General features: G+C 43.3%; 1 protein-coding gene across 5 annotated transcripts in view; it reads left to right on the top strand.

Moving 5' to 3' along the window:
- Positions 1-25,546, top strand: part of RABGAP1L (RAB GTPase activating protein 1 like) — a 426,173-nt gene that overhangs the window by 267,037 nt on the left and 133,590 nt on the right. For 4 of the 5 annotated variants that reach the window (XM_075320137.1, XM_075320138.1, XM_075320140.1 and 1 more), the window contains 2 exons: positions 22,901-23,014; positions 24,907-24,981. In XM_075320137.1, coding sequence (XP_075176252.1) covers positions 22,901-23,014; positions 24,907-24,981 — 189 coding nt within the window. Of the gene's footprint in view, positions 1-20,969; positions 21,060-22,900; positions 23,015-24,906; positions 24,982-25,546 lie in introns of those variants that run through there. The other variant, XM_075320141.1, reaches the window with a different exon arrangement.

Below are 25,546 nucleotides of genomic sequence, written 5' to 3'. Positions count from 1 at the left end.
CGCCTGGCCCACCCCCTGGTGTGAACATCAGCCCCTGGAGGAAGGCAACAAGGATTTTTGGTTAGCATTGATGTGCCTAACTGGGGTGTAGGGTGTGGTGGTGTAATGACCTGTGACCCCTGGCTTGCCCAGGGCGTCACAAAAGCATTCCTGGGTTCTTTGAGAGTGCCATTGCCCAATTCCTCTAGAAGCTGCTTAGCTACGAAGAAAATATAAGGATTGGACACTTAAAAAGCATCAGACCGGACTCTTCTCTTACCCAATATTGTGACTCCCTGACAAAATCAGGTTGTCACAGAAGACTGCATTCATCTTCCAGATGCAGGATTCCCTCCTTCTTGGCACTCCATCACAACCCACACACCGATACATACACCAGCCACAAAAGCCTAGTCATTCCCCCCCCCCCCAAAGGACAATAGGGCACACCAGTGGGCGGGGCCAGACAGATGGTGACACCCACCTAGGGGTTCTGAGGTGTCAGAGGAGGGAACAGAAGAGTTAGAGTTGAGCAGAGGGAGTGAGAGGCGTGAAGTGGTAGTCGGGGGTTGTAGCTCCCGCACTACTGGAGCTGACTAGGTGGCAGACGGCAGAGCAGGGCCACAGGCAACGGAGATCCAGTCGCAGGAGACCTTATGTGGACCGGGGCAGGGTTGTAGCCCGCCGGCGCTGACAGCGTGGATCCGGTCTGGGGGCCGTGCACAGTCTGGGTACCTGGACCCTAGGGCGAGGACCGCTTCATGCACCTTTCCAGTTGACCAGCGGGGACAAGATTCCAAGTCTTGTCCCACCAGTAAGCCCAGATAGAGCGAGAAGGAAGACCAACGCCGGGGATAGGGTTTCTGCAAGTGCCTGCAAAGATCCCAAGGGCCAGATCTCGCGGGCCACAGCTCCCACAGCAAAGATACCGGGAGTGGACTTTTCCCGTTTTATGCAGGACTAGTCAACACACAAGACAACACAGAATTGCAGGAGGAAGGGCCCCTGTTTTGTTCACCGATGTGTGGGACCCGAGCACACCCCTCCGGAGGCTACCGTTATCTGGCACTTGGTTTACTATCTGGACTCTGTGTGACTTTATTCAAACAGTGAGTACACCGGTACCATCCGGTCCAACCCTGCAGACTGAGTCCCTGCACCCCAGCACTCCACCGACACCTGGGCCCCGGGACTACACCTCCCCTACCCGTGGAGGACATACCATCCTGCTGCCCCACTCCATCAGCCCCAGGCACCCCCATACCAAGGCAGCGGCGGTGTCACTAACCATCACCGCAACCCACGGGTGGCGTCACTGACACAAACTCTCCACTGTAAATACCCCCTTATTCAGTTGTGAGGACGGACGGCTGCACGAGCCCGGGTCCGGCTGCCACTCGAGCCACAGCAACGATCCTGGATCCGACCAGCCACTGCCGTGGTCTGTCCCCCATCCGCAACAATATCACCTGTCGAGGAAAAGCCAGGAGCCTCTGTGCAGCTTAGACTATTGCCCGATCCTGTTGCTATTGGCGAGTTGTGCCAAGTTTAGTCTAAAGTAGCCTTAAAAGGGTTTCCCCACAAACATAGATCATTCTAATCATTATAATATGTTTTACAATTGGATGTGTTATACAAAAATATTCCTGTGCTGAGATAATCTTCTATATGGGTACCTGCTGTGTATTGCGTAATGGCCGAGTCTGACCGTACAGGGACATGGTCTGATCATACTACATTGCCTGGGCAGGGGAGAAAGCAAAGACATATACAGACCTTACAGTACGGGTTCGCAAATAAATCTTTCTTGGAGGTAAAACATTTTGTAACAGGGAAGGGAAATGTTTTACCTCACAGAAAGAACCATCTATGATCCCGTGCTGTAATGTTTTCAGTTATGAATGGATTGTATATTGCATGAGTCTTCCTTCCGCTGAATTGTTGTTCTGACTTTAACCCTTGGTTTGATGTATGTTTGTCATACACAGAACAGCATGGTTAAAAGCTCTTAAATCAATGATTTGTTTATTTTATTGCTCCTTTCTATTTTTTCTTTTTTTGGGAATGCTGTTGAGACGAAAATCTGGCAAATTCCCTCTTAATAAAACTGGATGCAAGCCAGGAAGTCATGGTTGCCACTCCTGGCTTCTGGAGAAATTAAGTCCCTGGTGAAAGAGTTAATTAAATTAGCAACCGAAGCAAACAGCATGTACAAACGTGTTACTGCCTATATGGAGTAGTGGGAGCCACAGGAGTAAATGACATGTACACTCCCTCGGTAGATATACTGTATGTATAATCCTCTTGCACTAAGCCTTAGGATAGGACAACGCACAGATATCTTGGTGGGGATTTTTTGCATATTGCAGTCTCTCAGCTATTGGTTTCCTCTAGGATTCATTTATGTCACATTTCAGTGGTGCCGCTGTTTTCCCATCAGGGATGGCTACCAGAAACATAGCCTTAAAGAGTAACTGTCCTTTTAATATTTTTTATATATATATATATATATATATATATATATATATATATATATATATATATATAATGTATGTATGTGATATATATAGTATGTATGTGTATATATAGTATGTATGTATGTGTATATATAGTATGTATGTATGTATGTGATATATATAGTATGTATGTATGTGATATATATATATATATATAGTATGTATGTATGTGATATATATATATATGATATATATATATATATATAGTATGTATGTATGTGATATATATATATATATATATATATATATATATAGTATGTATGTATGTGATATATATATATATAGTATGTATGTATGTGATATATATATATATATATATATGTATGTGTATATATATATGATATAGATATATATATATATAAATATACCGTATATATAGATCAATAATGTACATGAAAATGAGCAACTTTGTAATATAACCTATAAAAGAAATCTGTTTGTCTTCTCCTGGATTGATCTTTCACTCTCAGACTTCCACTGTACAGAGCTAGGAGATGACAGTTGCTGCTTGTAATATTCTATGAAGAGGAGGAGCTAGAGGAAAAACTGACATCCTGCTGCAAGTTTTTAAAATTTCAAATGTATGGTAAAAAAAAAAATGCAAATTGGAACTGTCATTTCAGGAGAACTTGCAGCAGGATATCTTTTTCTGCCTTTAGCTCCTTTTTCCCTTCTCCATAGAATCTTATGAGCAGCAACTCTCCTCTCGTATCTCAGTAATGGGGATATCTGTTTTCATGCTATACAAATTTTGTAGCTTTTATTCATGAATTGAAAGTAAAAGGCAGTCCAGGAGGAGAAAGCAGCAGATTTCTCTAAAAAATATATTGTAAAGTTTCTTATATTCCTGTTTACTATTGAATATGAAATGACTATTATTTTTTCAAGTTATATAAGGAGACAAGTGGCTATTGCAAAAATTTGGTCTTGTGACTGTTGGGAAAAAAATGTTGGTACTATGTTTCTTGTTCCGTTTGCACCTGTTCCCATTAGAAAGATTGGATGTGCCATCAGTCTTTTTCTTAGATTACAGGGTCATACCTTCTGATTGAGCACTCCTACTCTTCAAACTCAGGTAATTTTAATTTTCCATTTGTAGGTTCTTGTTCGCCCATAAATTGTAGGGTTTTTTTTACACAAACAGAGGCATTAGTTAGAGGGACCCAACAAAAAAAAAATCGCCTTGTCGCTGGCTGTTTGGCTTCCATAACACTGGACATTTTTGTTTGCTAAGTATCTCAATTTTCATATGGTTTTTCATAGCCAGAACGCATGTCTATATTCCCATATTCATTGTTCCACATATATAATATGCAGTAGCGGTTTCTGCATCAAACCGTGCTATACCTTGCCACTGGATTTATAGGTCAGCTTCAGTCCTCCTTATGGAAACAACGGTAATGGGTGCACGCAGACAAGGAAAGAGAAAAACCAAACTGATGTCCAAGACCTAGAAATCTGTGGCCAATTGGACCCATTGAAGCTCAAGGAAGTCGAAACGGCCGTCGTCCATTAGGGTGCCTGCACCCAGCTCTCCCCGCTACTTTTACCTGCACTTTATGATGGAATAAAGCACTTGGGAATACTGGTTTGTGTCTGCCGCAGATTTCTACTTCTTGGACATCATTCTTCCACATATCTTAGCCCCACAGAGTGCAACTGTCTCCTTTTTATTATTGGAAAAATCCCATTTCCCTTTTTGAAAATATTAAGACTTCTTATTTTTTATTTTTTTTTAATGCCCATTCCCAGTATGACCTGTTTTTTTATTTGTTTTAGGCAGTTATCTATCCATTCACTAAAATGGTAGAAAACCGCAAGTCAAGCAAACACTTCAAAGCTTATTTGCCTAGAAGGGATTCTAGGACTTTTCCGATGTTGGCTGGATTTTTTTTTTTTTGCTCACAAACTATGTATTCCCTCTCGAAAACATACAATTAGGGGTACCTAATAAAAGGCTTACAAGTTTATTTAGCTTGATTTTGTTGTGCATGGCCCGTGCCCTTTGCCAATGAGTGCAGCCATTTTTGGCTGTAGCAACGTGAGAAAGCGGACTATAACCCAACTACGCCGTTGAGAAAGGCGGCTGCATTTTGGTTCTCCCTCCTTTGTAGTTAATCGATCTATTCTAAATGATTTTGACCGCTATTTACTGGGAATTAAGACGTGATAGTTTGGCGTTTCTGTCCGCCCCCAGAGCTGTAATGTGCGTCTCCATGCAGTTCTGTTTTACTGTGACTTGTAAGACGATCAGTAATGATTTTCTGAGTCACTCAGTGGAGGATGACTTATAAAAACAGTTTAAAACAAGAGTGGGTGAAAAATACTTTGTTTAAATGGTAACTAAAAAAAAAAATAGATGAAATTGTCATGTGTTGTACTAGATTTACATGTTCACTATAGCTTCTTTTAGGGTCCCCTTTGGCCCCCTTTATGAAATAACAACGAAAACTACGAATTCATGACTGCGCAAAAAAACAACCTGCATTTGTGTGTATGTGACCACATCTTACCATGTCGGGGGGGTGGGGGGGGATAGATAGATAGATAGATAGATATAGATATAGATATATAGGTATATAGATATAGATAGATATAGGTATATAGATATATAGATATATATATGTATATATAGAAATTATATATATGTTTAATATATTTTATATATATATATATATATATATATAATATTATTTATATATAATTATATGTATATGTGTGTGTGTGTGTATAATTATATGTATATGTGTGTGTGTATATATATATAATATATATATATATATATATATATATAATGTGTATGTATATGTGTGTGTGTGTATATGTATATATACACGCACACGTATACATACACACACACACACATATATATATATATATATATATATATATATATATATTAATATATAATATATATATATATATATATCTCAATGGGGTTATGTTATATAGCAGTGACACTCCGATATCAGATTCTCTTAGCCCATCTGATCAGCTGTTTGTAACTTTGGACACGTGCACACAGTGGAGAGCTAGAATAGCACTGCTCAATACACTGTACAATGGTCGTTCTCGGATACTGAGGCTCCGCTCCCATTCACTTCAATAGGAGCTTGGTTAGGGTATCTGAGAACAGTCATTACACAGTGTATTGAACAGTGCCATTTTGGCTCTCTACAATGTGGACATTTGTCCATAGTTGCAACCTGCTGATCAGTTGGGCTACCGGGAGTCGGACCCAACCAATCTGGCATCGGACGGTCATCACTATATAACAGGGCCTTGTGATTTTTAATGTAGATCAAATGGGTAATGTCTGACAAGAAAATAGCACAACGCTGTGGGTTTCACTCACTGCGATCCCGACTGCTTTTCAGGACAAACTGGATGTGTCTATAGGTGCTCAGCTTGTCAAACCCAGGAATGGGTAAAGCCGTGATTCAAGAACACAGTAGAAGAGCAGCACACTTCAATCATGAAAGTTTTCTTAGTTTATTAATCCAGGTTTAAAAAAAAAAAAAAAACCAGCAGCCACATTGTTCGTGGAAACTGGGAGAGGGTACAGACAGGAGGACTGAGCTAGAAGTCGGCTGTTTTGCACTTCTATGGGTCCACCTCGAAATGGCCGTCGTCCGGTTGAGTCCTCCTGTGTGTTGTACCTTCTCCCCCTGTTTCCATGAACACTGTAGCTGCTGTTTTTTCATATACCAGGATTATTAGATGAAGAAAGCTTTCACGATTGAAGGGTTGCCGCTGTTCTTCTGTGTTCTGGATCAAATGGGTAATGGTTGTGGGTGTCTGTTTTCGGACCTCCCCAATCGCATAAGGATATGTGATCAGTATGTAAACCCTGGACATCCTCGTTCGGATCAAATGGTGGTTGTAGGGTGAGAACTCCTTAAAGTGCAGTTGTATACTGGTGACACTGCTTTATGGATGTATAAGGGTACGTTCAAATGGGATGTACCGGTGGATTTTCTTGCATCACCAACTTGTGGAATAGATGCTAAGAAATCACATTCGTGACTGGTGAGAAATAAATGCACCCTGGAGAGTGACCGGCACTATAGATTTTCATTCTGTAAGATGTGAAGTTATGCTGCACATTTTCACCGTGGATTTCACGCTTTGCAGTGCTAAGTCGAAGTAAAATACAACTTCCTCCATCCACAAGCATTAGGCATATGGGTATAAAATGCTGACCGCAAACTAGACCATGGCCGTTTCAGTTTACCGCACGCTTCCTCAGGACTCATAGCGAGCCGTGCCTCATGATGAGACCAGAGGAAGAGTGCAGCAAAGCAAAACGGCCATCACTAAGCTTGCGGTCTGCATCCCATGCCTGCATATATTATCCTCTGGAATTCCAGACATGATATTTTACTCCAGCGAGTGCGGCTTCTAATATTCTGCTTGGATAAACTCTATATAGCGTGATCATATCACGGTGCAACTGGCATGAAGGTCATTAACTTGTTATAGAGCAGTGCAAGAAAGTAAGACCACTGATGACCTAGCTCTGCTGATTTCTCAGTTGGGGTCTGTATAAGTTGCCCGCTAGTTAAACTACCCTGGCCACCCGAGAGCTGTCGGCCGAGGGTTCATGAGTTTTCTGCGAACAGAGCGGAGAAGGTTGCTGACTCCAGATCTTCTCCGAAAACAAAGGCATCAAGTGTTGAAATTTTGATTGGCAGATCCGGACGACTTTATGGGGACCTTTAAAGGTGCATTTACTTTGTGCCATTTTTGGAAACGAGGGTCCCAATGTAAATTGTGTGGATCACCCAACAAATATTTTGTCTCAGTGGCAAATAAGACCTGTGCTGCAAAAAAATGGCAGACGATTCACACAGATCATTCCGTGAGCATCAGAAGGGTGTTCGGACTGTCTAAATATCTACACAGCTTTTTTAAACTATTGCCAAACAGAATGCCGATTGGCAATTTAAGAGAAGGAACAAAGACTGTAAGCCGAAGCCTTCACTGTACAGGTACTTTAAAAGTACTGTATGGCCATTAAAGGGGTTCTCTAGTCAAAAGTTAAATTCAGCAGTGGACAGCCATATTCGGTAAAACAATAAATAATACATATTCACCCCAATATTCAGCTCCAACAAAAAGAAGAGGGGATCAGCTCACCGTGAGTGCAGTTGATATTCAGATGCAGGTCGTATTCATCCGCACTCAATGGTGGGTGCATGAATACACATGGCTGGCTTCCATGGGATACAGCAACAAAGAAGTTAAGTATCCAGCAACAATACAGATAAAAATCCAAGTTTATTTTATCTTTAAAATATCATAAAACGCAGAGTAGATGACGCGTTTCGGACATCAGTCCTTAGTCTTAGGCCTAAGCACCCCATGACTAAGGAATGACAGCCGAAACGCGTCTGGTGCTCTGCATTTTATGACATTTTAAAGATTAAATAAACTTGGAGTTTTATCTGTATTGGTGCTGGATACTTACCTTCTTTGTTGTGGTATCTTCTGTAGTTGGCAGCGATGATGTCACCAACCACCAGTGCTCCAATCTCAGATCATCCGCTCTAACCCTGCCACCAATCAGTGACAGCAGCTATCAGATCACTGGTTTTCGGTGATAAGAGAGACTACCAATAGACGCTGTTGACGGTCAGCGTAGGGCTGTTGACAGACAGTAATACCAAATTGCCAAATAAAGATCCCTAAACTAAAGACACAAATTAAAATATTAATGATTTGAAATAAAAGTTCTAAGGAATAAATGTATTCCGCTTATTAAAAGCATATAACACAAAGATAAGAGTTAGTATCGCTGACTAGTGTAGAAATCAAGCTAAATAAATACAACCATGGACTGTGTGAGAATTGCTGCTGCTTCCTACCTGTTATTAATTCCTATTTGTGCCCATTATAGCTAAACTAAATGTCATTAGCCTTCCCAACATGTTTCACCAAACTGGCTTCATCAAATGATTCAGGCTATAATGGTGAATTTAATTAAGGCCGGGGCCACATGGGGTCTAATTGGATCCTCACATGACACTCGGCTCACGCTGGCAGCACAGTGGGAGCCGAGTGTCATGCGAGTGTCAATGCGACTGAGGTCCGATCATGCGATCGGACCTCAGCTGCGGGGAACGGGCCAGCACTGAGGAGGGAAGGGAGGGATTTATCTCCCGCTCTCCTCCGTAGTTGGCTATTGCCATTCTCGCTCTGCATTCGTGGTACACCGGTGTACCGCGAGTGCACTGCGATCTTTCTCTCACCCCATAGACTTGAATGGGTGCGAGAGAAAGAGTCTCGCATTACAATCGCAGCATGCTGAGATTGTTTTCTCTGTCCGATTGGGGCTGAGAAAATAATAGCTCATGGGTGCTGACACACAGGAAAATATTGTTCCGAGTGGAATGCGATGTTTTATCACATTCCTCTCGGTCCGATTTTCATGCCGTTTGTCTTAGGCCTTCAGTTAGGGATCTGTATTTGCCTTTTGACATTTTTGAGTTACTGGTTGTCGGTGATGGCACCGCTCTTGGGCCCACCAGTGACCCCCAGAGCGTCATCACTGGGGCTAAGATCCGAATGGGTTGAATGAATATTAATTATTTTATTGTTTCCTTCCCCCTCCTGAGCCTCTCACTACTAAATTTTACCTTTTTGACCCCCTTTAGACAGAAATTTGACATTCAACCTCTATGTATGTAAATCCAAGCCACAGAGATACATTGGTGAAATTATGGGGGATCTAAGTCCTTCCTAATCTTAGTCATTCCACCTTCTCATCTCTATATGCTATATACGACGGGCCGTATTACAATCCGCCTGCCATCATTCATTCATTGTCCCTTAGATTTGAAGAGGTAAAAGGGTCGATTAATCGGATCTGCTGCGCTCCGGACAAACACCTTATTATCCTCAGCTCACTCTATTATTTGCTGTTGCCGCCGGATAGCTGACAACAGGGGGGCTGGCACCGGCGGAGCGTGAAGCTGCTGCCAGCTCAGGAATAGAAAAGCAGATGGCAAACTCGCGCCTATTTTTAGCTGCCGCCAAGCTTGGCAGCTCCTTCATCAAGAGGCTGCTGCCATTAACTATTTTCCTGCCAGTGCTGCCCCAGCCAGAATCTGAAGAGGATGCAGACTTTGCTTAGTCAGAGGAAAACGTTAATGGTTGCCAATCCAAAAAAAAAATGCCTGCAAGGCGCCCGATGCCAGCTTCTGCCGAACACCGTGCCTATGCCTGGCCTAATTGGAAGCCTCAACGATATTTTTTCCATTGTGCATGCAAATACACATTTGAGAATGAAGTCTTTCGCCTCTATTGTTTGCATTTAAAAAAAGCTTTAGCCTTATTGTCAAGGCTTTTTTTTTTCCATCCTGGTGGAAATACACACATCAGCTGGGTGCATTCCCTCCGCCGCTACCGAGGTATTGTTCGGAGACGCGCTGCTGCCATGGCAACCTGGGCACACAGAATTTTAATTAGCGTGGCCACCGAGGTCTGCCACCAGACGTGAATGTTATCTCGCAGCTGTCAACACGTCTTTCACCTTCTCATAGGATGCTAAAGGTCTTTTAGGTATCGCGCGTTGTGCACAAGCATCCGAAGGGCATCAGTCTAATCCCCGGTACTTCCGATGATATCGTCACATTCCGACACTTTGCGCCATTCCTAACATTTCCCCATTGAGGGAGCCGTGGAGCGTACATCTAGCAAAATAGACAATGCTGAAACCGCACACTATCCAAATCCTTACTGCGAGCTGAGCATGACATGATGCTTTACCAGTTTTTTGCTTTTGATTGAATACTAAAATATGGCTATTTTGTATCGCCATAAACCTAAAACAAGTTTTTCATAAAGACTGAAAGGAGCAGCTTTGTTGGTTAGGTTATGTTCAAACAATGGCCTTTTCAGGCGGGTTTCGCTCTGTAAATCTCCTGAAGAAGCACTAGGTTAATGCTCAAAAGACTGGACATTAGAGATGAGCGGACCTGAACACTAAAGTTTGGTGTTCATACTGAACACAGACGTTTCTGAAAAAGCTGTGTTCAAGTTCGGAGTTCGGGCGCTTTACGTTTCTAAACCACTGGAGCGAACATCGCTGTGCTCTTGTACCCTCGGTGCTCAGACCAGTGCGAGGTGCTCAGCCCAGTGCGAGCTGTTTGCAGTGTTTGAACGGCTCACACTGGGGGTAAAGTTGGCGTTATTGGTTGTAGTGTGCACAAAAGCAAAACGAAAAAACCTGAGCCCAGAAGTGATCTGTTTATGGCCGGCTGCCGGTGGGTGAAGACCCCAACTGCCCAATCAGTGACTTCCATTGGGGTTCAGGTTAAGTTCTGGTTCAGAACAGAACTTTAGATAAAGTCCAGCTGAACCCGCAGAACCTGAACTTCCACGGATCCGCTCATCTCTGCTGAACATTAAACCTTTTTCTGTAGCTTATCAATGCCATAGTCTCTCTCAGCCACCCGAGCTTCCTTACATCCCGGTCTCCTTTGCAGTTCTTTTCCTCGTGGACACCATTCTCCTTGTGCCACTCGATCTTCTGCTGCAGCCTTTCATGTGGGCACATGCTGACTCTTGTTTCCTAAAGGGCTGGTGCGAGCCAACACACCTTCTCTCCAAATAAAAAAAACAGCCATCAGAGTATTGGGTCCATTTGCCAATCTCCTTGTGCTGGAAAAATTGGATATGATAGGTACCAGTTATTTGCAAGATGATCTTCTGAACTCTGTTCCTTGGCATTTGACCCAACTTGCATTCTGACCTTGTTTACATGTCTAAACCAAATCTGTTGCAAGTCAGCAGGTCTGCATTATATCGGATAATGCAGTATTTTTGCCAAGTAACTTTTTCCTTCTTCCGACAATGTATATAACCAAATAAAGGGTGCTTTACACACTGCGACATCGCTAGCGATGTTGCGAGCGATAGCACCCACCCCCGTCGTTGGTGCGACATGTGGTGATCGCTGTCGTAGCCAACATTAACGCTATGGCAGCGTCGCACGCACATGCCTGTTCTGCGATGTCGCTGTTGCTGCCGAACAATCCCTCCTTAAAGGGGGAGGTGCGTTCGGCGTCACAGCGACATCACAAAATGGCCGTCCAATAGAAGAGGAGGGGCGGAGATGAGCAGCTGGAACATGCCGCCCACCTTCTTCCTTCCTCATTGCCGGTGGATGGAGGTAAGGAGATGTTCGTTGCTCCTGTGGTGTCACACATAGCGATGTGTGATGCCGCAGGAAAGACGAACAACCAGCGGCATGCGCAATCACCGATATTATGAAAAGGAGCGACGTGTCAACAATCAACGATTTTTGCAGTTTTTGCGATCCTTGATCGTCGCTCCTAGCTGTCATAAGCTGCAATGTCGCTAACGGCGCCGGATGTGCGTCACAAACATCGTGACCCCGACGATATATCGTTAGCGATGTCGCAGCGTGTAAAGCACTTTTTAGTCTACGGTAAAAAGAAAAATATTCAGCAAAGTGAGGCCATGCTCGCTCCTCTTTGCTCATCAGCGCTTCCACTGGCAACATTTTCTGCGTGTGCGCAGGTTGTTTTCATAGGCTACAGTTTCATAGTGTTTAAGGTTGAAGGTAGACTTAAAGGGAACCTGTCAGGTACAATATGCACCCAGAACCACGAGTAGTCCTGGGTGCATATTGCTAATCCCTGCCTATCTGTCCCTATATCTAGTAGCATAGATAAAGAGATCTTTAGAAAAAGATTTGCTAAAGATCCTTTAGGATATGCTAATGAGGCCAGGGACTAGTCACATGGGCATTATTTCCTGCGCCCATTCCACCCTCTTAGCATGGTAGCACACCCACAAGGACATGCTAACAAGCTATTTGATGCAGCCTCATCAGCAGTGACACGCACCTGTGCCCACTGTCACCACTAATCCGAACTCCCGACACTTCCGTTCATACGCACTATGAAGCTGGGTGTATGCGTCCCGGCTTCAGAGAGATCTAGTGCGCATGACCAGAAGTGACGGGACGTCGGATCAGCGGTGACAGTGGACACAGATACTCGCGTTACCGCTAACGATACTGTATTGAATAGCATTGTCAGTATACCCCTGTGAGTGTACTACCATGCTAAGAGGGTGGAATGAGCGCAGGAACGAAGGCCCTTGTGACTAATCCCTGCGCTCATTAGCATATCATAAAGGACTTTTTCTAAAGATCTTTTTATGCTACTATATGCCCTAACGGTTAGGCAGGGATTAGAAATATGCACGTAGAACTACTTGTGGTTCTGGGTGCATATTGCACCTGACAGGTTCACTTTAAGTCCATCAAATTCAACCCATGACCTAACATAACATTTTGATCCAGAGGAAGGCAAAAAATAACGACCGACAGTAAGCGCCACATTAGGAGAAAAAAAATCCTTCTCGACTCCACATATGGCAATCAGACTAGTTCCTTGGATCAATGCCCCCATCACAGGATCTGGTGCACATAACCAGTAATATCATATTTTTCAAGAACGACACCAGGCCTGACATATTGCAGGAGCGCAGAACTGCTCAGCTGAGCGCTGCTCTCCTCCAATAATGAAGACAAACTCGATAGAACAGTGATGGAGTCCTCCATTGTCGGAGCAGAGCTGTACTCGCCCAAGTATCTCTTGTTCCTTCTCTTATTGAACAGATGGAGCTTCTGAACCCGGACCTCCATCAAAATAATCTTTTGCAATGATTCTGACATCTCAAGTTTTATAAAAGTGCAGTTACTCTTTAAATAATAACTCCGTATCACGGGACATGTCATCCTTTTTTTTTTTTTTTTTTTTTTTTTTTTTTTTATTTCCCAGAATTGCAAGTTGGCAAACTTTCCTTTTCAGCTTCTTTTGATATTTCTGCTACAGTCTCCACTATTTATAGTCTCCTTAGAACTTTTGGATTTCTTCCGTCGCTGATGACATGTAAGAAGTATAAAAATAAATCCCGTTGAGAATAGCATATCTCGCACTGCTTGTTGTGCCTCCGTAGGATCGGTAGACCCTGTTCATAAAGTTGTTGTTTTTTCTATACACTAAGATATGAATGTGTTTCTTTCATTCTAGTTTTTGGATGACTTAAAAAAATAAAAAAAAAGGATTAAAGGATTATCCAGGTTTTAAAAAAAAAAAAAAAAAAAGAGTATTATAAATAGTGCAGATCCTAAGGTGGTGCAAGATTTTTTTTTGTGTATGTGTTCCTTGAATTCTTCACCTCCTGTGACCTGCACTTGGCATAACACAGATCAGTTTTGCTCCGAATGTTCCTTTTAAGGGATTGCTTAGTTTAGAGAATTTGGCTACCGAATAGGGAATTCTTAGGCTGGTTTCACCCATAAGGTTTATGCCGTGCGGCACAATCCGGTAAAAAACGGAAGGAACAGATCCGGCGTGTGTTGCCGCCGGATCCGTTCTTTTCCCCATAGACTTGTATTAGTGCCGGATTGTGCCGCATGGCCTTGCGTTGCACTCGGCTTTTGCCGGATCCGGCGTGGCGGCCGGATGGAATACTGCTTGCAGCATTTTTTGCCTCCTGCAAAACAAGTATCGTACTGGATCTGGCGCCGTGCAGCGTGATTTAAAATGAAAGCCTATGGATGCTGGATCCGACGTAATGCAGCAAAAAAACGGATCCAGCTACCGAATCCTGTTCTTTGAACTGCGCATGTTCAGTATCACAACGGATTTGTCAAAAAACGGAACTAACATATGGAAAAACTGGATGCGCCAGATCCTTTTTTTCGCCGGATCTGTCGCATCAGTTTTTTCACCGGATTGTGCCTGATGCCAAAAAACGGATATGTGAAACCAACCTTAGTTGGTAATTTCTGGACAGTCCTCTAAAACCATAGGTTTGAACCAAAAACCCTTTATGTCCATTACCTGACCACCTAAAATTATTCTCAGAATAAAATATTACTTGCCTTACCAATAACCTAATGTTTCCGTTACCAGATCCCCCACAGGGTTGTCTGTACCTCCTCACATGTAAACTCTGCAGCCAATCACTGGCTGCAGCGGTGACCAATTAGTCCTTGCTACAGCAAGGGATTGGTTACAGGGGATACTTCTCCACCCCTCTGCGGTGGCAAACGTCACCACTACTGCCAGTGACTAAATACATGTCCATTCGTCATGGAAGCTTTGGATTTGGAACTCAAGGTCATTATTACTTATTTTATTACTTTGTAGCATTATAATATTTTTTTTTTCCTAGTTTATGAGATAATATCTAGGCTGTCTGTGCAAAACTTAATTTTCACTTAAAGGGAACCTGTCAGGTGTAATATGCACCTAGAACCACGAGCAGTTCTGGGTGCATATTGCTAATCCCTGCCTAACCGTCCCTGTATCTAGTAGAATAGATAGAGATCTTTAGAAAAAGTATTTCTGAAGATCCCATGATATGCTAATGAGGCCAGCGACTACTCACAAGGGCGTTGGTTCCCTTGGCTAGTCGGCCCCCTTAGCATATAAGCACGCCCCTGTGGGCGTACTAACATGCTAATGAATGCGCAGCGTCAGAGGATGGTTGCTCTCACCTCTCTACTGCCATCGCATACAGTTTCTGGATTTCGGCTCAGTGCGTATGATCCTGGACTTTCGGTCATGTGCACTATGAAGCCGGATGTACGCGTCCTGGCTTCAAACTCATGTAGTGCCAATGACCGAAAGTCCGGGATCATGCACGCTAAGCTCAAGTCCAGCGTCAGACACGATGGCAGCAGAGAGGTGAATGCATCCATCCTCTGATGCTGCACAATCATTAGCATGTTAGCACACCCACAGGGGTGTACTAACATGCTAAGGGGGCCGACTAGCCAAGGGAACAAACGCCCTTGTGAGTAGTCCCTGGCCTCATTAGCATATTGTATGGGATCTTTAGAAATTCGCTTTCTAAAAATCCCTTTATCTATGCTACTAGATACAGGGACAGTTAGGCAGGGATTAGCAATATACACCAGGAACTGCTCATGGTTCTGGGTCCATATTGCACCTGACAGGTTCCCTTTAAGTACAGGGATTGACCACTTGTTGCCAGGTTTGTCTGCAGAAAACACCTGATCACTGAGGTTCCTAATTACGATGGACCATAATTTTTTTTAGACCCAACACAATTTTGTACGTTTTTGAATCTCCCCTATCCATGTGAAGTTGATTTGTCATTAATTGATGAGGCTGCATATTGTTATTGTTTCTTGACATACGGGATATTAATTGGGTGAAATGACTTCTGAATCTTTCGTCTAACATTCGCGATCGCACCGTGATTTGCGGGTCTCCTGACCGGAGCTTAATAGCCTTATATACGTCTAGAAGGTAGTGGAGCTCACGTCAGTAGACCTGTGACTGGTCACTGTATGTCGAGGTCGGTACTTAGGCCGTTTTCACTTGTCCAACATTCATGGCCATTCATGGTGTGTAGACATTTTTGTAAAGTGAAAAACCGAAAAATTTTCCGTATTTATGTCCCTCCACCCAACCCCCCTCCCCCAACCCACCCCCCAACCATTAGGCTGTGTGATATGTATGGATGATGATGAGAGGCCGCCACTGGAGGAATCTGCTTATGAAATATGAATGTTATATGATGGAGGGATTTAACTTCTGATTCCCCAAGACTCAGCGTGATGACTAAAGTGTAAATGAGAAGTCAGCAGGTCCCGCACCAGGGGTACGGCCCCCTGGCCTTCTAATTATGAGACTTTGTCCTCTGAACATTGGCATATTAGCTGGTGTGAAAAGTAGCTTAGAGGCCTCCAGGGTAGGAGCTCTTCAAGTCTCTTTGCATGTTATAACATAATTGTGTTACAAAAAAAAGAAAAAAACAGACCTAATAGAATGAAAGTAGCGTAGTGATTTAAAGCACCACTTGGGCGGGTTTGTTTTTAGCACTAGAGTGGCGCTTTAAATGTACCCTCTGGTGTTTTCGGCCATTTTTGGTTTTGCTCCAGTCACGCGGCGCCATCTTGTGCCCGTATCTTTTGACTCACCGGAAGTCAGAAGTTATGTCACAAGTGCTCAATGAAACTCTGAGAGTCAGAATGAGGCTCTCATAGACTTGTATTGAGATGTGACCTCCGGCGCACTTCTTGAAACAATGGAGGTGCTGACAGGTCATTAATCGACAAAAACTAACCAGAGCAGCGATGGAAACAAATTAAGACTCCAAAGGGCGAGTTTACGGCAGGGGACTTACATTCATTCAACGTTTTGTGTTTATCCCATTACTGGCTCAGATGCACGTTTTCTTATCTGATATTCTTATGGTGCAAAAACAGTCCTATAGTGGTGGGTACCTACCAAAGTTACAGATGTTTAAATTACCTCTTTAATTGTATTATTGTCTATGTAATGCTAAGTTTACCCCCCATAAAGAAAGCAGACACCCCTAAAAGAATAGCACTTGCCAGACCCTAAACAATTAAGAGTTGACAAGCGTATGGGCTCTCACATACAAATCTGTCAGGTCCCCTGCGTTCTATAGCGCTTGGCACCCTGTAATGACTGGAAGCAGTATTACTCGCACTGAGGGATACGGGTACCCAATCTCTTTGTGAGAGCTGCAGTACAAACAGCTGGGATGGTGAAGGACCTAACCGCAACGTAGATCTCTGTGTGAGAGCCCATCCACTATCAGCACTTGCCACAGTAATTGTTTGGGATCTGATGAGTGTGATTTATTATTTGGTCCGCTTTCTTTTGGGGGTTTCTGCTTTTTTTGGGGGGTTTCTGCTTTTTTTGGGGGTGTTCGCTTTCTTTTTGGGGTGTTCGCTTTCTTTTGGGGGTGTTCGCTTTCTTTTGGGGTGTTTGCTTTCTTTTGGGGGTGTTTGCTTTCTTTTGGGGGTGTTTGCTTTCTTTTGGGGGTGTTCGCTTTCTTTTGGGGGTGTTCGCTTTCTTTTGGGGGTGTTTGCTTTCTTTTGGGGGTGTCTGCTTTCTTTTGGTAGTGTCCCGCTTTCTTTTGGGGGTTTCTTCTTTCTTTTTGTTTGTCCGCTTTCTTTTTGGTTTGTCCGCTTTCTTTTTGGGATGTCCGCTTTCTTTTTGGTTTGTCCACTTTCTTTTGGGGTGTCCGCTTTCTTTTGGGGATGTCCGCTTTCTTTTGAAGAGTTTTGCTTTATATAACTTTTTTAGCTGCTTGGAGACTTCCTTATGGAACTGTAACTAGTGCTTATTTCTTCAGTAAGGCTTAATTTTAAGCATACTCTAAAAAGCCCCCCAAATCCTACTAGGGCTTATTTTCGGGGTGGGTCTTACCTTTGGGGAAATAGAGTATGCACATTAATAGGAAAATAACAAGCACTAGGTAGATGAGATATTGAAGAAAACAGCACATTGAATACACTCAGACATTAGATCCAGCCTGTATTACTGGGAGAGACACTCGTACAAAACAAAAATCTGTAACTTGGGTCAGCATAACTGGGATAGGAAAACAAATAAAGAAATGAAGATTGCAGCCTGAAACTTTGTGCAATTTTATAAACTAAAGGTAACCACTATTATGTAAAATAAATAAAATAAAAACATCTTTTCTATGTAGAAAGTGTCCATAGCTTTTATTATATGCATTTGAAGTAATGGGCTAAAATAATAGGTCCTTCGGGCACATTTAGACTCTTATAGACATTACTTTCCCACCGTAGTGCGTGACTTACAGATTCTGCTAAAGGCCTTTTAAAAGCAAATTTCTTATATTATATGGATGTTTAATATGTATACCTACAAGTGTGTAGGATGCGTACAGCCAGATCAAGCATATTTTTTTTTTTATTATACATTTTGATTTAAAGTAATCCTTCATCGTATAGACACTTTATTAACCTCATAAGGACCAAGTGCTCTAAATTCCCTGGGCTTTAATCCTGAGCAATTGTAGATGTAAGTAAGGGTTCGCTCACATCTGCTTATAAATACATAGGGTGCAAACGGATAAAAAATCCGATTGCGTTCACATCAATGTTAAACAATGAAGCAGTGCTGATATGTGTTGTTTTTTTTTCTCAGCTGTTTTTGGCCCGAGGAAAAAATCTCGTCATTCTGCGTATGGTTGCGTAAAATGGCAAAGACTCGCCACTGCAAATCTATGGGTGCAAGAAAAAGGGATGTCACATGGACCATCCATATGCCGTCCATTTTTAGAGATACATTACCATTCTGTATCTTTGAGCACTGTAAATGGTTGTAGAATAATGGTTGCTGAGAATAAAAATGCATTGCAAATGGATCTCATACAGATACTTTGCGAGAAATACAATTGCGCACTCGCATGACCTATTGGTATCCAAACGGATTTCTTTCATACAACTTTTCTGGATGAAAATTAAACCAATTTTTATACGCAGATGTGAGCAAACCCTTAGGCACAGGCTCAAACCACTTGTAATCCATCAGGTCAGCTGCACTGCTTTCCGACCTGAAGACAGAAGTGGTTTATTACTGCTTCTGTCTTCTATTTCTCCAGCTACATAGGGCACAATGAGCCCTATGTAGTGTACAGAAGCTCTGTCACCATAGATGATTCTAAAGCAGTAGAGAAACAATCCAGCGGACAGGCCAGGTAAGTAAGACATATCCTTAATTCCATACCTTTTAAAAATTGTATGCAGCTTAGCAGACATGGCACCAACAGATATACCTGGATAGCAGTGCAACGTGTTCATGAATGATCCATGATTAAGACATAAGTTATTGTCGAAATGTGTTGGACTGCTATCCCGGTATATCTGGAATACAGGATATGTTTCACTTACCTGGCCTGTCTGCTGGATTGTTTTTCTACTGGATTTGTTGGCATTTCCTGGGCTTTGTCCGTGCGGACTCTGTGATTTCTCCAGACCTGAGCATATTGGGGAGCTATTTTTTTTTCTTTCTTTTTGTTTAAAAGCCGTGTTCCCCAACTCCAGCCCTCTAGGCCCACCAATAATGCATGTCTAAAGGGTTTCCTTAGTATGGCCCAGGTGATAATTTAATCATCTGCCCAGGTGATGATTCAAACACTTGTGCAATGCTAAGGAAATCCTGAAAACAAGAACTGTTGGTGGCTCTTTAGGACTGGAGTTGGGGAATTCTGTTCTAAAGGTCCTGGCGATCAATGCTCTGATCCAAGAATTATCAGCTCTATCAATTACTTATTTCACTTTAGTGGACTGTTGGTTTCCTCTGTAACTTGGGCTCCTATGGATGTCTAAGTTAAAGTGGAAAAACATTATCAATAAAATGAAAGTTCACCAGCAATATCTGAAGATCTCTTAGGGAACAAAGTAGGCAGTGAGCGGCAAGCATTATAATTAAAAATGCTCCATTCTAGTGTATGGAGCTAATTTTTAATAGCAACTATTATTACAATCTGGGCTGGCTCCAGGTTTTGCGGGCCCTGGGCGAAAGAGTCCCAGTAGGCCCTTTTAAGACATACCACGATTCATGATTAGAATATAATCCCCCCTCGTGCGTTGTCTCTTCTCCCCCCGTGCGCTCTCTTCCCCCTCCCCCGTGCGCTCTTTTCTCCCCCTGTGCGGTCTCTCCTCCATGCTCTTTTCCCCATGCTCTCTCTTCTCCCCCTGTGTGGTCTGTTCTCCATGCTCTTCTCCCCCTGTGTGATCTCTTCCCTGTGCTCTCTCTTCTCCCCCTGTGCGATCTCTTCCCTGTGCTCACTCTTCTCCCCCTGTTCGGTCTCTCCCCGTGCTCTCTCTTCTGACCCTGTGCGGCCTCTCCCCCATGCTATGTCTAATCCCTCCTGCACTGTGATGAGCGCAGCATCCTTACTGCTGAGCTGTGTCCCAGTGATGCAGGAGATCAGTGCTGACCACAGGTGTCAGGAGACGTCCCTGGTCTATGCTTCCGGCTCATTACTATTCATAAGCCAGGAGCAGTCAGGACACTGCGCTCATCACATAGTGGGAGGAGACAGTGCACGGGAGGAGAGAGTGCACCGGGGAGGGGGGAAACACTTACGTGTGCCCCATACATCATAAAGGGCTGGGGACACCGTCGTACAAACAGCGCTGATGGTGTCCCTGACAGCGAATGGGCCCCCCTGTTTGTCCAGGGGCCGGCACTTGCCCGGGTGCGCCGGGTAGTGATGCAGGCCCTGATTACAAAGTGTTTGGTTTTTTTTTATCAACACGTTGCAATTTTACCCATTGGAAAACATGAAAATAACCTCTTTTTTTCAACAATGATCCATTGTGATAGTTTTACGTCTTGATAAGCAATAAGTTCAGTGCACAAGATGGCTTCCTGCGCTGGATGCTTGTGACAGCAGCCTTCCCTAGAAGTGACATAAAGTCTACATTAGCAGACAGAAGCATTTTGGGAGCCGTTAGACAGGCCACTTCATTGTTTCCCCCCACCCCGCTTTGCCACACGTTTCCTCTGACGAGCACTAAGGCAGACAGCTCGCTCCTTCAGAACAACGTGCTGCCGAGAACAAGCATGAAGCTCCTTAGCGCAAGTAATTGACACCTTCTACAGGGAACTATGTCTTAAGCCAGCAGACAAAACCGTAAAGAGGAGACAATGTGTCAGTGGATCAACGTGAAGCTTTTTCAGCCTGAAAATGACGGTAATTCAGGTCTTATTGCGATATTGCAGTGTTTCCTCCAAAGGGCTCCTTATTTCCAATTGGTCTTGTACATCGTTTTTATTTTATATTTTTAATTATTTTTTATTTCTTTCTTTTACGCCCTCCGTCCAATAACGTAAATTTGGCATTCCTTATAAATTAACTTTTTTATTATTATTTTTTTTTTTTCCCACATTTCTAAGGCCAGAAGTCATTTATAATTCTATGTTGTTCCTGTTTCTCGTAGCTGTATTTTTTTCTCTTTTTTAATACTTTTGCCTCCGGGCATTTTCTGCTGTTAACGTGTCAGGTTTTGCATAGTTAATGCTGTACAGACAGACTGATTATGTCTTCACTATTATTATTGACATGATGGAGCTTTATAGGTTTATACATTTTTATGGCTTTCTTTTATACTCCTGTAAATGCCTTAAAGATATATTTTTATATTGTGACATTTCTTTCATGGGGCTTTTAACTTAGCAATACCTATTTTTGGGAACGCTTGTAATGTGTTCTTGTCTACTGCAGCGCCCCCACAGGCGAAATGAAGTATGGACATGGTTCTCATTAAAGGGAACCTGTCAGGTCCCGTATGCACCCAGAACCACGAGCAGTTCTGGGTGCATATTGCTAATAATAATATAATAGTAATATTTATTCATTTATATAGCGCTATTAATTCCACAGCACTTTATATACATACGCAATACGCAACACTGTCCCCATTGGGGCTCACAATCTAGAGTCCCTATCTGTATGTGTTTGGAGGCCCTGCCTAACAGTCCCTTTATCTAATAGCATAAAGAAAGAGCTCTTTAGAAAAAGTATTTCTAAAGATCTTTTATTGTATGGGAAGAGTGAGGGGACTAGTCCCCTGAGCATTAGTTCCCTTGCCAGTCGTCCCCATTAGCATGTTAGCACGCCCCTGAGTCCCTTCAGTTTGCCGTATTATCCGCATCATATCCCCTGAATGATGGATGATTTTAAAGGGAATCTGTCAGCAGGTTTTTGCTATGTAATCTGAAGCCAGCATGCTGCAAAGGTTAAATCACAGAATTCAGGGATGCCTGTCTTGTCAAGGTCTGATCTTTTGTTTATTTACTATATCAGGACTTCTTGCACACAGTCCGGGACCTCACTGTCAATGTACAATCACTATAGAGAGCCTGGTCTGGGCGGGACAGCTCTCTCAGCTCTGCTACATGGCTAAACCTAAAAATTCTGATTGTGTCAGAACGGCTGCACCCAGTAATCTAAGTGATACATCGTTGGATTCAGAATCTCTTTGTCTATATTATGCTGCTCTCAGATGAGGTAGCAAAAACCTGCTGACAGATTCCCTTTAAGGCCCAGATCAAACCTGCGACCAGCCAACAAACAGCTGATGACTGGATCTGTTTACGCGAGCGATGATCAGGAACGATCCTTGCTATGAATGTTTCTTCTGCAGATCATCTTCCCTTGTGAAAGGGCCTTTAGAATATTTTCTAATATCTTAGAAGTCAAGAACGTTATATATTAAAGTCGGAAACAAAAGAACTACTTCCATTGCAACCCTCTTTGGTTTACCCTACGCTATATAGTAACCAGGTCTTGATGAGACCACCCCAGGATTTATTTTTTTTTGTAAATTACAGCCAAATTGTAACAGTCCATAAAATGTGACATTTCTATAAGAGCTCGCAGGCTCTACTCAATGAAGGGGTCACTTGTCTTCCCTTCTTTTGCTTCACTGGGTAGGAGATAATTCATCAAGGACCATTGGGTATTGAGGGATTTATCATGCAGGCTTCTCAGATAAGCGACTATAACAGCTGTGCCTTATGTTGTCTTACCAGGATTCGGCCCAAGAGAGCGTCATCAAGAGAGACATCCACCGCACGTTCCCTGCACACGATTACTTCAAGGACACCGAGGGCGATGGCCAAGATTCTCTCTACAAGATCTGTAAGGTGAGACCTTGGCCAAAATGTCCAAGTCGATTGTTCACCTGGACCGACGCGACCAATGGCCACAGGATTTTTGTTTTTTGAGCGAGACTTCCCGAGATATTTCTCATTTGATTGATTGAGTTTCCATTCTAATCTCCAGCTGACCTTGGCATATCTCCATTATCGTTTTACAACACTCAAGGGAATGGTTCCTCATGATAGCATTTTTCACATCAGATGCTGACTGCCGAGTACATGGCACATAACAGATGTGTGCGTGTCCTGGTTTAAGAATGCGTCTAACGACAGCAAAAAATACAACATAAAAAAAGTAATGTAAAATATAAATTACAGGGAACTTTTTCAGTGATTCTGCTCCAGTGGAATTTATTATTATTATTATTGATATAATTATCATTTAAAATTCTTATGAATAAATCATAAAATAATAAAAATTATAATAATAATGTAACAAATATAGTTATTATAATATAATAAAAAATAATTAAAAACAATAACGTAATATTAAAATCATAATTTTATATTATATGCATCGGGGCAAAGGCCTAGAGGTTAATAACAGGGGACGAAGGGCTAGAGGTTATGCACAGGGGTGAGGGGCTGGAGGTTTTACATTGGGGGGGGCGGAGGTTATGCACAGGGGTGAGGGGCTGGAGGTTTTACATGGGGGGTGGGGGGGGTGGAGGTTATGCAAAGGGGCGACGAGCCGGAGGTTTTACATGGGGGCGGAGGTTATGCACAGGGGTGAGGAGCCGGAGGTTTTACATGGGGGGGGCGGAGGTTATTCACAAGGGTGAGGAGCCGGAGGTTTTACATCTGGGGGTGGGGGGGGTGGAGGTTATGCACAGGGACGAGGGGCCGGAGGTTTTACATGGGGGTGGCGGAGGTTATGCACAGGGTGAGAGCCGGAGGTTTTACATGGGTTGAGGGGGGGGGGGGCAGACTTTATGCAAAGGGCGAGGAGCCAGAGGTTTTATATGGGGGGGGGCGGAGGTTATGCACAGGGGTGAGGAGCCAGAGGTTTTACATGGGGGGGCGGAGGTTATGCACAGGGGTGAGGAGCCAGAGGTTTTATATTGGGGGGGGGGGGGCGCGGAGGTTATGCACAGGGGTGAGGAGCCGGAGGTTTTACATCTGGGGGTGGGGGGGGCAAAGGTTATGCACAGGGACGAGGAGCCAAAGGTAATACATCAGGGGCGGAGGTTATGCACGGGGGGCAGGGGCCGGAGGTTAAACACCAGGGGGGGGGGGCAAAGGTTATGCACAGGGGTCAAAGGGCTTGAGGTTATGCATTGGTGGGGCGAAGGTTATGCACGGGGCGAGGCGTCTAAGATTATACTGTACATCGGGGGCAAAGGTTATGCACAGGGGTCGAAGGGCTGGAGGTTATGCATTGGTGGGGCGAAGCGTCTAAGATTATACTGTACATCGGGGGCAAAGGTTATGCACAGGGGGCGATGCAAGTACCCAAATTAAATAAAGATACTGAGTGTAATTAGGAGCTGCATCTTAATACTTTTGTCCATAAACATTTGTCCCATTTCTCTCAATAAATAGTGCAGCTCCTTCGGTCTGTGCGGTGCGCGGTGCAGTCCTAGGTCAGCTGATTGTTTCTATATCATCCAGTATTTTGTGTTCTCCTAGGCGCTCGACTGTCATTACAGGGTGACATTTCACTAGACAGCAGTGCAGGGTCAGGATAAGATGTAATTGTGCCCCTGATCATTTTGCAGTGTTCATTGTGTGTTATATGGGAGGGGACAGGTGGAGGAAAATAAGTAAAGATCTGCAGTGTGACAATTGTTACAGTCCTTCATCTGCCAGAAATAAACCCCTGTGGATGGCTTTGTCCTGATCGCTCGGACCTCTGAATTCTTTGCTTTCTCTTGCAGGCGTACTCTTTATACGATGAGGATATTGGCTATTGTCAGGGCCAGAGCTTCCTCGCTGCGGTGCTGCTGCTTCATGTGAGTAACAGGCGATGTGATTCATTCAGCGGGGGAGGTTTTCCAGCATCTACAAGTGAAGGGAGACTGGAAACACTGAGACTTTGCCGAGGATTAACTGTTCGCATGCTGCACTACTCCTAGTCCGTCGCAAAATAGCTTTTTGCAAATAATTTTGGTTTGATCGATATTAATTAAAACTTATATATTGCACGATCACATTCAGTAATGGGGTCACTTCTAACCCACAGTGCTGAGCAAGGGAAGGGAAAGTATCATCAGAAAATGAGCGATTTTATTTTAAAACAGGTTTTTTTTCAATAAAAATAAATTTCATATCACAATTTCTATATTAAAACAAAAAATAGAAATGCAATTTCAACTCTGGCCACTGGGGATTTTTAGACTCATACTTCCTGTTGTTTCATAAAAAGTTTTCAGCAGGCTCGTTATCAGCAGAGACAGGATCGCAATGACAGGTAACAGCTGATAACACATTATCCACCAGTTACAATAGCTGATGTCCCTGCTCCCCTTTCCTTCACAATAACCTTTGCACAAGCTCACATAGTTTCTAAAAAAAAAA

The sequence above is a fragment of the Anomaloglossus baeobatrachus genome, chromosome 8, assembly GCF_048569485.1.
Source record: "Anomaloglossus baeobatrachus isolate aAnoBae1 chromosome 8, aAnoBae1.hap1, whole genome shotgun sequence".
In the NCBI taxonomy this organism is placed as follows: Eukaryota; Metazoa; Chordata; class Amphibia; order Anura; family Aromobatidae; genus Anomaloglossus; species Anomaloglossus baeobatrachus.
This window is presented reverse-complemented; position numbering and strand designations above follow the sequence as displayed.